Below are 16,719 nucleotides of genomic sequence, written 5' to 3'. Positions count from 1 at the left end.
AGTGAGGGCAGCGTGAGGGCATGTGCTGCACAGTTATTGCTCTGGCTTTTAAACAGGCGCTGCTTCAGCAGGGCAGGGAGCTGCCACCATGAACACGCACTTACATGGTCACATATCGTTCTTAAGTGTATCTCGAGTGACGGCGGAGCCCGGGTGACTTCCCCAGAACACTCTTTTAAAGCGGGTGACATGTGCAGCACGAAGAGGGGCTCCGGGTGTTTCAGGAGCGGGGCAGGGGCGGCCCGGGCCCACGCTCCCCAGAGGCCCCAGCGGGCGGGGCCAGGCCCGGCCCCGGGCCCCCCCCCCCGGGGCTCTCGGCCCTCGGCAGCCTGACGCCGCCGGTCCCCGCGATGCACCGCGGCCGGGCACGACCTACCCCTGCTGCCGCCTGCAGAGCTCTGCCCGAGCAGGCCCGCGCTGCGTTCCCCACACGGGCGGAGGCGGCGTTGGCCGCTGCAGGCCCGCACGGCGCGCTCCACCAGCCGGCCGGGGCACGGCCCTCCGGCGGGCCCTGCGGGGAGCGGCCGGCCGCGCTCCCCGGCGCTCCGCAGCGCGCAGGGCGGGCCCCGCGCCTGCCCTTCCGGCGGCCGGGCGCCTGCGCGCCGCGACACCATGGCCACGCCGGCCAAGCGGCGGGCCCGGGCCCAGGCACAGCCCCAGCCCCAGGCCCAGGCCCCGGCCCCCGCCGGGGAGAGCGCCTCGGAGCCGGAGTCGGGCGAGTCGGACTCGGAGTCGGGCTCGGAGGAGCTCGGTGAGGTGAGCGGGACCCTCGCGGCCTTCAGGCGGCCCGCGCCCCCCCTCCCGCTGGGTGCCGCTCCGACGCGGCCGCCCCCTGCCCGCCTCCGCGGCCGCCCCCTCCTCTCTGGCTCCGCTCTCGGACAAGTCGTACCGCGACAGGCAGCGACAGCCGGAGCTGCGGCTGGAAGCTGGTTGGGGGGGTGCCCCCTGCACAGCCCCTGCGGGGCACCCGGGGCTGCGGCCCGGCGCTGGGCGCGGGTTCGTGTTCCTGGGTTACAGCGCGGGGGGCGCCGTGGTGTCTGTCGGCGAGCGGCCGTGTGAGGGGAATTCTGTAATTTTTGTGGAGAGTCTGATTTTTGTTTGTTTTCTTTCTGGTTTTGGTTTTTTTTTTTGTTTGTTTGTTTGTTTTTTTAAATGCAGAGGTCCCCGAGGCCGCAGTCAGTTGTGCAGGCTTGGCCCCGGCGTGCGGGGTTTTTGTGGGCCTGGAGGCAGCCGCTTGAAGTAGTGCTTTGGCACAGATGATTTGTTCTAATTTTTTATTTTTTTTTGGGGGGGGGGGAGTAGAAAAAACACCAGGCCCCACGGAAATAACATTTTAATTGCTTTTCCGAGCGCACACGCTGTCTTTCCCCCCGCATGCCTTTCTGGGCCTAGACATGGGTGAAAATGCTTTATTGAGCCGTGAAACACAGCACTGAGGGGGGAGCAGGAGCCCCCTTTGCAGGAAGGAGGGAGATACACACCGAGTTTGAACTCTTAGGGACGGATGATAAGGCAATCTGTCATTTCCACAGGGCTTAGAAGAGTCAGAGAACAGACCTGTCTGTTTTAACCCAGTATATTTCAAACTAAATATTTTAACTCGATTGTCTTGACTACGTTTTTGCTTTGAGTTTATTATCTTCCTTTTTCTTAGATGAGGCTTTAGTTAGCAAATTAGCAAATAAAAAACCCAAACCCTACCTCTTTTAAAAGGATACCATGTGATAAAAACTGCAGGCTTAATTGTCTTCTTAGTCATGATGGAAAAGCACATTTATCATTTGCTAGAAATGTGTGCCACATTAAGTGACTGACTTAGTTGGAGCTAACGTATGTTTGTAAAGTTCTTGGCTAGCACTGCTACTACGTGTACTAATCAGTGTTTGTAAACTGATAGATGTTACACTAGTGTCTAGAAGCTATGAAATTAAAGCTAATGGTAATAATCCTTTTTTTTCCTTTTCTTTTTTAAAAGTGGATGGCATTCCTGCATAATGTAGAAAGGACAGTGGTTTTGTTGTGGTGCTTGTGGGTGAAGACTTGAGTCTTCAGTGGCAGGGCTTTTGAGGATGGTTTCTGTTTCCTGCACTGGTGTGCGGTACTGCATTTTATTTGCAATTGTTTGTGTGCTGGATAAAATTTGCAATGTAATGCTTACTTTAATTTAGTGTTCCAGCTTTTGAGGATGATATATCACTATTACATCTATTTCAGTTTGGAAGTCTTCATAGAAAGGTACATTGAGTATCTCTCAATTCTTGTAAAAGATGTCAAGGTGTGCCTTGTTCCTATTAAAGAATTGTACAGTTACAAAAATTCAGTACACACTTAGAAGAACTTATGTACTTAAAGGGCATTTGTTTCTCTGCAATTCTTGGCATTTTTATTTTTGCCATATTAGTCTTTCCCTTTGTCTCTTGCCACTTCAGGTGGAAATGGAAAATCTCTTCCTTCAGGCAGATGTCTTCTTTATAGGAAGGGGCATGTGGTAGTTCTGTCAGTCTGAGAACAGCAGCATGATGGCTAAGTGGCACCTGGTTGCTGAGAAGGAGCTTTGCTTACTGCTGTGTCATACGTAGCAGAGTATTGCACAGTACAGCTTGTTCTGCATAGTCTTGCTTTGCTTTGGATGCAGTCCAGGGGGAAGAGAATAAGCACAGAGCATCCAGACAGGACACACCAAAATATATGAATATGTGATGAGTCTCCATTTGCTTTTTTTTTTTTTAATAGATGAAAGATGGAGGGTTTGTAAACTGTCATACTAGGCTGTTACTTTGGGTAGTGGGAAAGCTATGAAGCAAGACCAGTGTTAGAACATCTAGTGCTTCTGTGGTTTATATCAATTTTATGGCTGTGGTTTGCACAGTATTCAGAACCACTGTAAACTGTGTTTTGTTCAGAATTTACTGGCTTAATCATTCAGTGAGATCCTTGAATTTTAAAGCAGTCAGAAAGTTCCTGGATGCCAGGAGTGAATGCTGTATACACCAAAGATAAAATCTGTTTTCTTATATTGATAGCTTCTCAAGTAAATTATGTGCTCTCAGTTACCTCTGTAGAGCTTCCTTGCTTTACTAGACCATAGAAAAGTATCTGAGCATGTCTCCTGATTTTTATTACCCTACAAAGTGGTTATATATCTGTTTTCAACATTGTAAACAGGCCTTTAACACTGTTCTCCCAGTGGACCGTAAGGACCATGACCTCAGTATAGGATAGGAGAGAGTTATGAGTCTTCATTGGTGACAAAAATAAGGCTCAGTTGTTTAGATTGTTCAGAAGGTGGAATTCAAACTGACAGTTAAAAGGCAAAGTATGTTTGGATGATCTTGAGCAGGCAAGGCAACCTTGGCAGGCAGTACTGTTAATATGGAGTACCAGTAAAACCGTTTGCTAGGTGCGCAGCCTTTGTTCTGAAAGGAGAAGCAGGAGGTCACATTCTGCTTTTGCTGTGAGTGGGTCTCATTGTGCGCCTACTGAGCAGGCTTCCAGAGTGGGGTTAATGATACCATTAGGATTTGAAGAAATAGCAGAGCATTGTTTTGGATGTAATTATTTAAATGTCTGCAGCAATCTTCATCTTTAGCCAAGGCATTGCACGGCAGTAGTGCAGTTTTAAGAGTTTAACTGCCTGGATCATGCCTTTCTAGAGTAAGAGTCTATGTGGTTACGGTGAACGTAATTGTGTGAACCAGATTGCAGGAACAAAGCATTATAGGTTTGATCACAACACAATTTGTAAGTTAGTTTTATAAAGTTACTTTCGCAGATGCTGTCTAAAGATTACAGAAGGAATGATAACAATTGCTGAGGTTACTGAGAGATGGAAATAAGTTCTATTTCTGATGTTGACCATTACTTGTCTTGAAGTTTTATATTGTTTAGCCTTCTTTTGATATAGCTTCTTGCCAGGTGTGTTTGATATTCTCCATTTTACTTCTTCATAGGAAGTGAATATTGAATTTGAAGCACATTCCATATCAGACAATGACTGTAACGGGATAAAGAAATTACTACAACAGGTACTTTGACTTCTTATTATCTTGGTTGATATGTCCATTGATAATATCTAGAGTTATACAGTCATCAGTGCACATTATCTGTATTGATTCTTAGTTTTGCTGTGCTTCAGCTCATGAATATTAAGTAATTACAGCCACAGTGAATATGTGTGTCCTAAACCATGGTTTCAAGAACTTTACCCAGTGAACTGTAGGACTGGTTTTCCACAGTATGTATAATTTTTCCATCTCCATTGTGTTAGCTGCTGCCCAGAAAACCTGGGCTGACAATGTTAGTCAGCTTCCTGGAGGGGTTTTTTTTTTTGGTAAAATTTAACCCTTAAAAAAAACAGACGAACGAATGATGTGTGTGTTCAATGTGGCAGCCTCCAGTCTTCTTTTGACTGTTTCTGTCGTAAGTCTATGCTCAGCAAGCATTCAGATCATACCAAACTCAAAAGGATATCAGGTATGCAAAATAGCAGCTTGTGGAGGGTCAAGGAACAAGTGCTTCAAGAAGCTGATTTTTAGTCTTTACATTATTGTATTGAAGAAAGTTAAAGAAAGTCACTAAATGGAAATTAACAGTGGAAGAGAGTATTGCATAACAACTTGGAGAAATTACTGACTTTATTTCCTAAGTGGCCCATGATATGTCATCAGGTCTAAAACTTCTTAATACCTGTTTCCTATTTTCCAGTTGTTTCTAAAAGCTCCTGTTAACACTGCTGAATTAACTGATATATTAATACAACAGAATCATATTGGAAGTGTTATCAAGGTAAGACAGTTTACATTTTTGAATGAAGTACAATACTTTTTTCTGTTGAGAAGACATAACAGGCTTTCAGAAGGGGATCCTGTTTTTGTAATTTGTATGCTTGCTTCCTTTTTTGCTTTGAGGAGAATTCTTCTAGGGGAGCTGAAAGTTTCCATGTCTACTTTCAAGCAAACAAGGAATTTGATTTCTTATTTTGGTTGATTTCTTTTTATGTATGGAAGGCTTTTCACTTGTCTCTCTGAATTTTTAGTAGTAGAGTAGTAATGCTGAAAATGCTATGGAGAAATTTGTTACCATCTTCATAAGAAACATGACCTTGTGATTTCCCAACGTCAGACCAAAAACGTCCTGCATGCACTTTCTTTTTGTGCAGAGTTCTTTGTGCATAGGAAAGGATCCCAAAATGAGTCCTAAACAAGTTCTGCTGTGGCAATGGAGCGCTCTGCAGAGGCTCCTGAATTGCTCCTGGCTAGGAAGTTGTTCAGTACTGTATGGTGCTCACAACATCACGGCCACCTTGCTTTCAAACTGCTCCCGTCACACAGTTGTGCTGTTTACCATGTTACATGGTACCTTTGCTGTACATTCCCTTTTTGTCCTGTGCCAACAGTTTTTCTTCCCATGTTTAATATGATCCTTATGTTACAATTGCATGACCCCCTGTTCTTTCCCAATTTTTTCGTTCTGGAGTTTTGTTGAGCTTTTTGTTTCGCTCTCTGTCAAAGCTCTATTGCTGTGTGCTTTTCAAGACTTCGCAGGTTTACTTCCCTATGTTAGAAACCGAAGAAAATTGGGTTTTGCTTAAGATATTTCCATCCCTTGTACTGAGATGCTGCTTATTAAATGTGAGCTAGCAAATTTTAGTGCCTTTCAAAAGATCCTACTGTAGAAGGCAGATAACCTGGCTCTCTATATAGCTGGCTTTAAGTACACAGAGACATTCAGGGATGCAGCACTTTCATAACCATAACCAGAATTTGTAGGTTTTGTGTTTGTACAGATTACCTGGATGGTTGTCATCTACCAAGCATCTTCTGGAAAGAAAAAAACTCCCATTTTTTTGCTGCAGAGCAGAAATAGAATGTCAGTATGAGTTGTTGCTTTTTCTTTCATTAAATAGCAAGCAGAAGTCCAAGAAGACAGTAGTGATGATGACGAAGATGATGATGAAGTCTTTGGTTTTATAAGCTGCTTAAACTTAACAGAAAGAAAGGTTAGTATTCCTCATTAATGTCTAGACAGTAGTGAGACTGTGTCCTGCTTTCCTGCCTTTTGTTACAAGCCTAGACAGCTGGATCAGGATTTTGAATTTCACCGTGGAGGACTATGGTCATAAAGGCTGCACATCACTTAGCTTGCTTTTGGATCTAGTCCTGTATAACTTGCTGGAGGTCAAACATAAAGCAAAGAATGGCATAGAGAGTTAAAATTAGGTCAAATAGTATTTCCAGGGTGACTGAGCTGCCATCCTCTTACATTTCTTGATTTTCATCTCTCACAGCTTTTGAGTTTTGCTGTTGAGTGTATTGGTGTTGCAGCTCCTAGCTGCATTCCTATCAGTTACAAACCTTTGTTTGCCCTCAGCTTCAGGGTTGGTAAATAATTTCAGAGAAATTGTATAGTGCTTTAGAGACTGGTTACAGAAATTGCCAGTAGGCCTGTAGAATATTCCCTTGAAGTACACATTCGAGGTTTTCTGTGTAAATAATTGTTTTATAATGTAAAGAAAATACACCTTTTGATTCTAGGGTACACAGTCTGCTGAACAAATCAAAGAGCTGATTCTGAGTCGGTGTGAGAAGAGCTGCGAACAGCATGTAGTTGAACAACTGAATAAGCTTCTAAATGACAGTACTAAGCCTGTGGGTCTTATACTAAGTGAAAGATTCATTAATGTACCACCGCAGATTGCTCTGCCCATGCACCAGCAGCTTCAGTAAGTTTCTTTGGGGTTTTTTTGACATGATGTTGAATAGTACTTTTGCTTCATTTTTTTTTTCCCCAGAAAAAAATATTTTCATCTCACATAAGGTCTTCAGTTAATTTAAAAATATTTTTATATCTTTAAGCTTTTCAAACTCGGTAAGATAGAGGAAGTAATCTAAGAATGTATGCTGTTCTACTGCAGAAATAGCTGTGTGTATGTTATAGTTTATCTATATTGCAGAGTATTTCCTACTGATCTGGGAAAAATTTAAAATGAGAAGTTTTTATAGCATGCTGATGATGAGCAGCTTGGATGTTTCTGCTCGTGTGTTAATGTCTGGCTCTGGAAGGGAAGATTCAGACCGAGGGACAGGCTTACAAGGTGGATGAGTTCTGGCACAAGAAAACAATATGCAGTGTTTTGATTAGTTTCAAGTAAATGACTAAAGCAGGTTAGATGCTGGGTAGTCTACCAGTTAATGGGTTTATATCATAGGCTGGGGGGCAGTAAGTAAAGGAATCCACTGAGATACAGCATTATATTGTTTTAGTGCCATGCTGACAGCCAGAAAATTACAATTTTTAAGGAACTCCAGTGATCAAATGAAGATTGTTAATTTTATTTTTTTTCTTCTTTTTTCTCCTGTGAGGTGGGATTAGAAGTTAAATTAAGTTGACTGTTTAAATGAGCCATGACAGCAATAAAACAGAGCTTCAAGAAATTACTGCTTTGTTGTAAAAATAAATGTGTTGATAGGGATGGTCAGGAAGGTTTTTAGAGAAAGGAATGAGGTGCTTGAAGACTTAGCTTTGAGGTTTACCACTAGTATAGCACTTGTCACAACTCAAATTCAGATCTCAGCCTCTTAATGATTTTGGAGTGTTGCAGTGACAAGTTTAACACAAGGGTGGGCAAGAGTATTTTCTGGCTCTTCAGCTATTGTTCTTCATAGAGGTGATAGTCTGATGTGTTTCCAGCAGAGCTGCACTTAGAATCATTTCATAGACTCTACCATGAATAAGATTCTGGGAAAAAGGGTTATATTGTGAAGTGTGGAAAGACATCCATCTTTTTATTGTTTTGAAGTGCCAATAGTGTGTTTAAATACTAGGAATGCATATGCAAAATCTGTTTTCTGAGGCAACTGTTAAAAAATAGGCTCCAATCTCAATATCCTTTCTGTAGTAATGCATTATAAGGTTTGCTTGTTGAGGGTTTAAATTGTGTATGTAAACATATTTTTAAATTCTGTGTATAAACATCTATTTATCTTTAGGAAAGAGTTGACAGAGGCAGAGAGAACAAACAAACCTTGTGGAAAGTGCCACTACTACCTCCTTGTCAGCAAGACCTTTACAGAAGCCACGAAGAGTAATTCTAAGAGGAAGGAAGGAAGAAATCAGCAAAAGGAGGAATTAATGTTTGCAAATGCAGAGGAAGAATTCTTTTATGAGGTAACATATGAAATTTAATTTAAAATATTATTTTTCTTATCGGCAAAAAAGGTGTTTCACCTTAAATTCAGGGAAGGCTTTTGAAAAGATATGGTCACGTATCTTTATATTGAATCCTGCTTTTTTTAGACTAGTTTTGAGGGGTGGGCAAGCAACCTATTTTTGTGTGTTGAACACTACACTTTTTGTACTTACAGAGTTATGGAGAGGTGTGCCATCCATAAGTCCACATTATTAAACTAATACTCTGTATTGGCATGAATTGACTATTATGTTATTTGTGTCGGGTCACAATTAACCTGGCTATAAGACTTTGCGGCATAGACTGCCTGTAGCAGCGTTACTACCTGATAGGGTCTCCAGTGCTATGAGGATAATGGAAAAAAATTCAGAGAATACCTGCAATAATGAGAGACTTTAGGGGAAAGATCAGGTGTTGCTTTGTCTTGAGGCTAGTGTCTTGGCCTCAAAGAATTAACAAACTTCATCTCTTTACTCGTGTAGCAGTGCCAAAGAGATTGAATTGAATGTAGTAATTGTCAGACTTGTTGAAATCCCGTGAATGGAATATCTACATTTTTAGGACAAACAAATGGTAACAAATCTGGGTATTGAATTTAGCAGCATGTCCCAGGCCTCCTGAGTTTAAAGAAGTTTCTTTTGTTTTGGCAGCAGTGCAGTTGTCGTCTTTAATCTGAATAATCAGAAATGTGGAAGACTTGCTAAATGGCTGTGCCAGCTGAACAGAGCAGTGTGACTGTGGGTGTGCGCACTGCAGGAGGGGCAGGTTAGCCTGAATGTCTGTCAGTGAGATTCAAGCTCACATGATTTACGTCACAAGTGCCCAAGAGTGGCAGTGCAAACAACAGGTAGTAACTTGCAAGGGTGCTCTAACTTAATCATGTGTCACAGCTTTAAGCACTTAGATGAATAAATATTCAAAAAAATCTTCTGTTGTTAGAGTCTCGATCAGCATCTGCAATGCATGTTAATACTTAAATACACAGATCTCTTTTCCTTGCCCCTAATAGTTAGTCCTGTGTCAGAAAGAAACAGCTGTTGAGGCTTTATTTAGGTTTGGTAATCTAGTGAAATGCATTGCTTGAGATCTCTTCCCAAGAAACTTAACAGATGCCAAGCTGTGCCTTTGTGTTGTTGCTGATACCATATGGAAAGCTGATTTATCTGTTTGCTTTTGGATACCTGTTACTTTCAAGAAATAAGAATAAAAAACTTCTGAAGATCCAAACAAATAGCTATCACTTCCCTTTCCTGTCTCTCTTCTACTCAGAACAAGTATATTAATAAAAAAATGCTACAATACTGAGATTAAAATATTACTTCCTCTTTCCTAAGGCAACCTGTTTACACGATTCTGCAGGTCCCAAGCCAAATCAGGCAAGGGAAAGATGCAGGAAATTAGATTAAAAATATACTTTGAAATGCAAAGACTTTTTCATTGTTCTTTATTTTTTTTCCCAAAGCTTTAACAATATTATTCTACAATATTATTGCTTTTTCAAGATACCATTATTTTTTATTTCTGGCAGTGCCTACAGGAGAAAATACTTGCACATGTGTCATATGGTTAATGGCAAAGGTTTCTGTAGGTAATTATTCATGACATTCTCTGTTAGAGGCTATAATATGGCCGTAATTTTATTTCTTGGGAAGAAGAAAAATGTAAGTGGGTGAATTAATTGTTAGCTATAGGGAATACTGTTGTAGCCTCTATGCAGTAACATGTTTGGGATTTTTGTGTTCCTGCCACAGCACCTTTACCAGCTGAGTATGAAGTCCATGTAAAAACCTTACTGAAAAACTGAAGGGGAGAAGTGTGTGATGTGCACGTGTCCACAGGCATTACGTTCTCAGAGGCCTATTTTGTATTTATTTCTGTTTTGTTGTTTTGATTGGCATCTTAAAGATTAATTTTCTGCTTTTATCAAAATTGCAAGAATTGTCAATTCAAGTGGATAGACTCGATCTGAACATGCTTTTCTTTCCAACAGCCTTTCTCGTGTTGTTAATAAATTCTTCTAAAACATTAGGGAGGCTATTAGATTAAGTGAGTCTCTGTACTTAATGATGTATATGTGTTAAATTAGTGTTAGAGTGTATTTCCTTCTTGATCACATGAAACATTAATTAGATTGCTATACAATAGTATTAAATGTGGTGAGGCAGAGGCTTGGAGCCATATAAAATAGAAGCTTTTTGCACTTGTCAGTTCCCTGTGCTTTATTCTGTTCCTTAAAATGTTATTGAGGGAGCAGAAGAAAATCTCTGTTATAACCAGACTTGGAATTGATCAAAGGTTTAGAGCCTCCATTGCTTAAATTGTTTGTTCTTGAGCAAAGCCACTCAATTAATGTGATTGTTCTTCCAAAATTAAATTTACAGCCTTGAGATACTGTTAGTAAATAGCAAACCTAAAGGGAGACTGGATCTTAACTTTCCCTGCAAAGGGAAGAGGTTAGATGAGTTTTTCTACTTAGGAGTTCAGTTCATACTTTGTAATCTGACTTGTGTGAGAACTGGAAGTGTTTGTTGGGTAAGTTTTTCTATCCGTCTGGCATTTTGTCTAGGAAGGCTAATAAAGAGGCACAGTTCTATATGTATACAGTATATATCACTGAAGAGAAAGAATACATGTTATGGACACCTACATATTTGAAGAAGCATCCTTTTATTAATATTGTCTTTCAGTGGCTCCAGCCATCTAGGGATTTTCCAAAAGCTTTTTGAAATTCTGCTCAGGATTTATATTATTACCTATCCCCTTAATACTTAATTTCTACTGGCAAGGTGAAAGAGAGGATTACTGTACTACATATTCTTACAGATACCTTGATTTTTAGGACTGAGCAGTTTCAGAGTAGGCCATGAAAAGAGCAGAGCCTGCATCTTGCTACAGGCCTTCCACATGTTGTCCACACGAAGCTATCGTCTTTATTGCAGGCTCTGCGCTACTTGCACTCTCGTGCTGTTCCTTTTATCTGGGCTGTGGCTGATCTGCTAATTCTCAAAATTACACAGCTAGTGGTTTGCTCTTGCTCCAGGGTTGAAGGACTCTTAAGAGCCCCATATTCCTGTTACTGGTCAGGAGTCCCCGCTAGCTGGCACAACAGCTTCTAAGGGTCAGCATTCCTTAATGTGATAATACGGAGTGGAGATGCTCTCTTAAACAGTCTAAAATGGGGCACTGTAAGCTTATAAAGGAGGTGTTGATTCCCCCCCCCCCCCCTTAGGTCATTTTTCCGATACCAAACTATAATGATATCAATAACTTTAGAATTTAATATGAATTATATAAATTATGTGAAAAGCATATAGTTTAAAATACTTGATAGTGGATTCTTTTGTAGGGTTTTTTTTGGTGGACCTTTTGAGAGTGAAGAAAATAACTTATTAAGCATGTGCATGATAGGGTCATTATTTTTACTTTGTTTTGATGATGTATTACTTCACACTAATTAAAAAATTTAATCCTAATGCTTTTATTTCTGTTGTTTAGAAAGCCCTTCTGAAGTTCAACTACTCCGTGCAAGAGGAAAGTGACACCTGTTTGGGTGGCAGATGGTCCTTTGATGATGTACCAATGAAACCTTTACGGACTGTTATGATAGTTCCAGCTGATGGAATTAATGCAATTATGGATAAACTCAAAGACTATCTCTCACTCTGAACGTTCCTGTAAATGCTGGTTTTTTATCAAGCAGCCATGCAGAACTATGACTTCACAATATTTTTAGAGGACTGCTATTGAGTTAATGATTTTGTACTGCTCAAATGATTCCTCTCTACACTTACAAGACAAATAGGTGGTACAACTAAAAATATCCATCAAATTAATATTTTTAAATACTGTATCTTTCTGTACTTTGGTATCATCATTAAGCAGTCAATAAAAACCTGATGTTCGAAGAAAACTTGGAGATCTGCTCAGTATGTTTTTAACCAAAACTAGGTTGTGTGGTTTTGCTACAAAATAATGCATGCAACTCCTTTTGTTAAGAAAAGTGCTTTTTCTGAGTTTCTTCTGTTAAATAGGTTTATGTTGCAAGTTCTAAATAATTACATGGGTTAAGATGAGGATGTATATTGCATATAATGCTTTTATTTCTATGATAGTTCAGTCTAAAATCACTGAATAATACATCTGTGTTCAGTGGGAGTTTGGAGAGATTTTTCATTTTCTTTGTTGTCGTCATTAGTTTTCTGTTCCTCCTTCATGGCTGAAACAGGTGACAAGTGTTTGATCACTTCCTGCAGAATATCCTTACTTTCACTAGGTGGAAGATTGCTAAAATAATACTGAGGTACCAGCTCCATGAATCTGGTGAGAAAATAAGACAAATACATTATCATTTTTTTAATTGAATTTTGAAATGCTTGAATAGCTATTTCCAGGCTTGTACAGAAGACATCAGCCACATGCTGATGCATACAGCTACAAAGTTGGTATTTCAACCGAAAACCAAAACTCTCTGCAAGATGTCGTAGTAGTTTGTGCCTTCAGTAGTCTTGCGCTTAAGGTACTCGGTCTGTAATTCAGGGGATTGTAGTTCAATTCTCAATGCCACCGATTGCATTAGCAATTCTTCAGGTTCAATAGAATTATGAAAAAGGCTTTCTTATAAAGATTGGAAATAGAAAAGATAGGACAGTGAAATGTATACTCTTGGTGTAAAGAGATTGCTGCAGAAGGAAGACTGTAGTCTTTTGTGGAATCCATAAACAGTTGCCTTGGAATGATTTAGCTGGCAGGGTACATAAAACATTTGAAGAAAAAGATGTACTGGAAAATAGGTTTTCAGGGAACAAAGAAATTTTCATCTAAATTTAATGTATGGGTACACTGCTGCATTAATTCTTCCTTGACCGACCCGCCCCCCCCCCCCCGTATATTTTACTTTTTAAGAAACTTAAGCAACTTACAGGGTGTGTTTTCAATGGATGAATTTGTTACAATTACATGGCAGACATTGAGACTGACTTCAGTCCCTGAGCAGATCAGCACACATTAGGAACTACAAAAGCCTGACTTTCGATGTTTTGTTTTGCAGGAAGAGAGTAGTAAGGGCGTGAGATCACAGTTCTTCCCTTTTTTTAATAATTCTGAGCTGTAACACAGTGAGTGTTCTCAATGAAAATTAAGCAAAGCTAAACACAGTGACAGAAGAATACTGGCAAGAAAGAAAATCTATGCCACGTGTTTTCACTATATAAAAAGTGTGAAAAGCAACAATTTCTTCCCCCTTCAGTGATGCCAACTCTTGCTTGACTAGGTATGAAGATTGACCTTTCCTTTTATGCCTATTTTACTGGTTATTTTTTTTCAAACCCACATCTGTGCCTAGAGTGAGTGAGTTGTGTTTGGAATGTATTCTCAACAGAACCAGAAGACAGCTATTTTTTATGACAGAGATAAAATCAACTCTGGTCATCTTTTCCTTCTCCAGGCATTGCTGCAAATGTACATACATATCCTTACCCTCTTTGTGACTTAATACTTTTGTGATAGAGGTGTGAGTGATGAAACAGTTTCATTGTTGTTAACTTACAGATCGGGTGATATCTCTGATACAACTCTGATGGAATTGTTTTCTGATATACTAAATTCATGGAATAAAACCCACTCAGGAATCCTTCTGGTGTTATAGTATGATGAGAAAGGATGAAGCTGGGCCACTTGTCTGTGTGTTAACATTAAGTAGTTACCTGAGCCATCTACATCACGAGCAATCTAAAAAAAAAAAAAAAAAGCAAGCAAAGAATTATCCATTACTTAATTGAATGTACAAGATGCATAGATCAGTGTTTGCCTATTATATTAAAACCAGAAGTTAAATTTGCATTCAGATACTTTCAACGGGAGAGCCTAAATTTCTGTGGGAAAGCTAGGGACTGGATACTATGAAATGAGGCTTGAAGAAAATGTTGATCTGTATATTTGAAAGGAAACGGTTTGCAACAAATGAGGACAGGCTTATAGGGTAAGTATCTGAACTTGGCTTTGGAGGGTCTCTGTGAAAACAAGTTTTAAAGAACTATAAGAGTTTAAAATGCAGTGTGTGGCATGGCACTTGAAGTAGGGCAGTTTGGAGGGGTCATTCTTGTATTTAGGAGGAGCATAGTGGTATGAAGCAAGGCATGTTTTCAAGTGGGAATAAATTAATCTTTCTTGTTTGTGTTTACAGTTACAGTTAAGAGTACCTCATTTGGTTGAGATGGAGAAAGCTGTGTATTATGGTATACCTAAACATATTCAAGAAGTGAGTTCTTTTGTTTCCAGGGTATTTTCATAAAAACATCTTCAAAAAGGAAATAACGTCTTGAGAGAATATTACAAGTTAAAGAGTGTTTTGAGGTAAAAAGAGCTCTTTGAGTGAAAGGCATATTGACAGTTCTCCTCTTGCAGTGAGGTGTATGAACGTCATGCTGTGATAGCTGAAGCACAGGGAGAAGATTGGAATTGGCAGAAGTGTTTGTTACACTGTGGAAAAATGGCTTTTGTCCTTTCTGATGATCAAGAGATTTCACTACCTAACTTGCGTTCTCTGAAAGCATTCTGTATAACTCAGCAATGCAGTAAGATGAAACCACAATAATTTTCCTTACGTGCATAAAGTAACCAGATAAGAGAGATTTCTTAATGCTTAGTATATTTTCGTTGGATCCAAAGTCCGGTTCTGAAATGGGAAGTTCAATACGCTTCATAATCTCTACTAGTTCAGCTCTGATAATTTGTGCCATCCTCAGTGCAGAACAGCTTAGAAAATAATCACGACACCATTTCTCATTACTGTAGTCTGTGGAGGAAAAAACAGTATTTTGGCTTAAAACAAAGTCTTACTGATAGGTGCTAGCCACAGATACACTGCTCTGTAAAATGCTCTTTGGTGCAATAGATTAAAAACATTTTGGAACGAGTAGCTGCATCAAGGCTGTCCAAAATTCTGATAGCAAGAGCCATGTGGACAGCTTAGGCTCACTGATGTTGCTTGTAAAGTGAGTGGGTAATACTCGATATCCTTACTTAGTTTTAAAGAATTTTAACCCTGTCTTTCCGAATAAAAAATATTCGAAATCCCTTATTTGGTCTGTAAAAAGTAATAGCTTCAAATAGAATGAGTAGCAGCTCTATTTTCAGACTTTATTTCTGGATTTGACTAGGATGTAGAAGTGGAGTCACAAGTGTTTACAATCACACAACGATTCTGTATGCTGGTAAAGGACAGGTTTTCTTGGACCTCGCTTTAGCACTCAGCATGACTGAACGGGGAATAATCCCACTGTCCCGTCCTAAGTTTTTACTCAGTATGTGTGAATTTATCACTCCACTCTCTTAAATACTGGACTCAGTCTAAATGAGCCTGAGCAAGGTGTTCTGAGCACAGGAAAGTGCTGTGAAGAGCTTCTGTTTGCAGTGCAGTCCTCTTGCTTTTATTTGGTTTCCTGTAAATGTGAACTTCACTACTTTCAGTATTTTCCTTTAAACTTCCCTTTTAGTTGACAGCTATGAGAAAAACAGAATTGTTAGGCTGCTGGGGGAGTGGAGTCCCTCCTCAACAGTTTATGTTGTTTCACATCTTAAACCTGGATGAAGTGCTCTTACAGGGGGCACCATCACTACGTTTTTGTAAATGTCCCTTCAATGACAATTTTGACGGCGCTTATGTCCCCTTGTTGGATGAGGTGTGCTATCCTAGGTCATTTTTAATTGGTTAATAAACTAAAACTAATATTTGCAATGGCTGCTATCTCTGGTTTCTCCCTGCAAATTAGCAAATCTAGAAGGAATCATTCAAAAAGGGCTTATGAAATAAATGCTAGTAATGACTGTTCAGAATTTTTTTTTAATTTTTTTTTTCCAGATTGTTTAGTGTGCTTCATTTTGCCTGGTATGGGTACACTTACATTGGCTTGCGGAGTTTGCACTGACTTCCTTGAAGGCGTTGAAGACATTGATAAGTGTAAAGTGATCTCCTGCAGGGTGTGAGAATTTTCGCCAGCAAGTAAGAGCAATCTCTTCTGTTCCAGGAGGTGCGTGTAAGAAGCAATTGGGAGCTTAGAAAAAAATCAAGCCAGGGGTTATTAAGACATGCAGATGCAGGCACAAATAGTAACTCCACTGGTATTTTTGTTGTTTTCCTTCCTCAGTTCCCTTTCATCTTCAGTGTTGGATTGCTGGTGAAGGACTGAATCTATTGCATTTGCTAAGGTTTTATTTATGTGGATGTCCTTTCAGTCTCTCCTTTAGTTAATGTGCTGTAAACACAAAAGAAGATGAAAAACTTTCTCCTAGACTGATGCCAAAAATGCTTTATAATGGCATGATCAAATTTATCCAGAACCCAAGCATATGGTTTCTTTAGTATAGAAAGAAACCAAATCTGTGGCTGTAATGCCTTAATTTGCCTCTATGTGTTGAAATTTGTGCCTTGCGCTGCGTTTTACTTCTGTTGTGGTACTGTGCAACATAATTGTGTCTTGCGAGATGGCTGAGCTTTTTTAAAAAAAACTGGTGTGTGCCTCTGCTCCATCGTT

At 40.0% G+C, this 16,719-nt stretch overlaps 3 protein-coding genes across 4 annotated transcripts in view; 1 reads left to right on the top strand and 2 right to left on the bottom strand.

Annotated features, from left to right (window-relative positions):
* Positions 1–516, bottom strand: part of UROS (uroporphyrinogen III synthase) — a 32,056-nt gene extending 31,540 nt beyond the window's left edge. For both annotated transcript variants that reach the window (XM_055791599.1, XM_055791608.1), the window contains exon 1: positions 377–516. The gene's annotated coding sequence lies outside the window, so the exon portion shown is untranslated. The remainder of the gene's footprint in view (positions 1–376) is intronic.
* Positions 517–569: 53 nt separating this feature from the next.
* Positions 570–13,817, top strand: BCCIP (BRCA2 and CDKN1A interacting protein). Its single transcript, XM_055791593.1, has 7 exons — positions 570–756; positions 3,951–4,025; positions 4,705–4,785; positions 5,906–5,998; positions 6,534–6,721; positions 7,989–8,166; positions 11,684–13,817. The coding sequence occupies exons 1-7, from the start codon at positions 613–615 to the stop codon at positions 11,852–11,854; spliced, it is 930 nt and encodes a 309-aa protein (XP_055647568.1). The 5' UTR covers positions 570–612; the 3' UTR covers positions 11,855–13,817.
* Positions 12,313–16,719, bottom strand: part of DHX32 (DEAH-box helicase 32 (putative)) — a 26,181-nt gene continuing 21,774 nt past the window's right edge. Inside the window, exons 8-11 of the mRNA XM_005236090.4 lie at positions 16,090–16,239; positions 14,791–14,981; positions 13,734–13,915; positions 12,313–12,505 (exon numbers count right to left, since the gene is read on the bottom strand). Coding sequence (XP_005236147.2) covers positions 12,313–12,505; positions 13,734–13,915; positions 14,791–14,981; positions 16,090–16,239 — 716 coding nt within the window. The remainder of the gene's footprint in view (positions 12,506–13,733; positions 13,916–14,790; positions 14,982–16,089; positions 16,240–16,719) is intronic.

The sequence above is a fragment of the Falco peregrinus genome, chromosome 1, assembly GCF_023634155.1.
Source record: "Falco peregrinus isolate bFalPer1 chromosome 1, bFalPer1.pri, whole genome shotgun sequence".
Taxonomy (NCBI): domain Eukaryota; kingdom Metazoa; phylum Chordata; class Aves; order Falconiformes; family Falconidae; genus Falco; species Falco peregrinus.
Note: the sequence above shows the minus strand (reverse complement) of the source record. Positions and strands in the feature narration are given on the sequence as shown.

Excerpts from the sequence above, each read along its gene's own strand:
- BCCIP (XM_055791593.1), top strand. The coding sequence starts at position 613 with ATGGCCACGCCGGCCAAGCGGCGGGCCCGGGCCCAGGCACAGCCCCAG. Across the intron at positions 4,026-4,704 it reads TAAAGAAATTACTACAACAG|TTGTTTCTAAAAGCTCCTGT; the intron begins GTACTTTGACTT and ends CCTATTTTCCAG. Across the intron at positions 8,167-11,683 it reads AGGAAGAATTCTTTTATGAG|AAAGCCCTTCTGAAGTTCAA; the intron begins GTAACATATGAA and ends TCTGTTGTTTAG.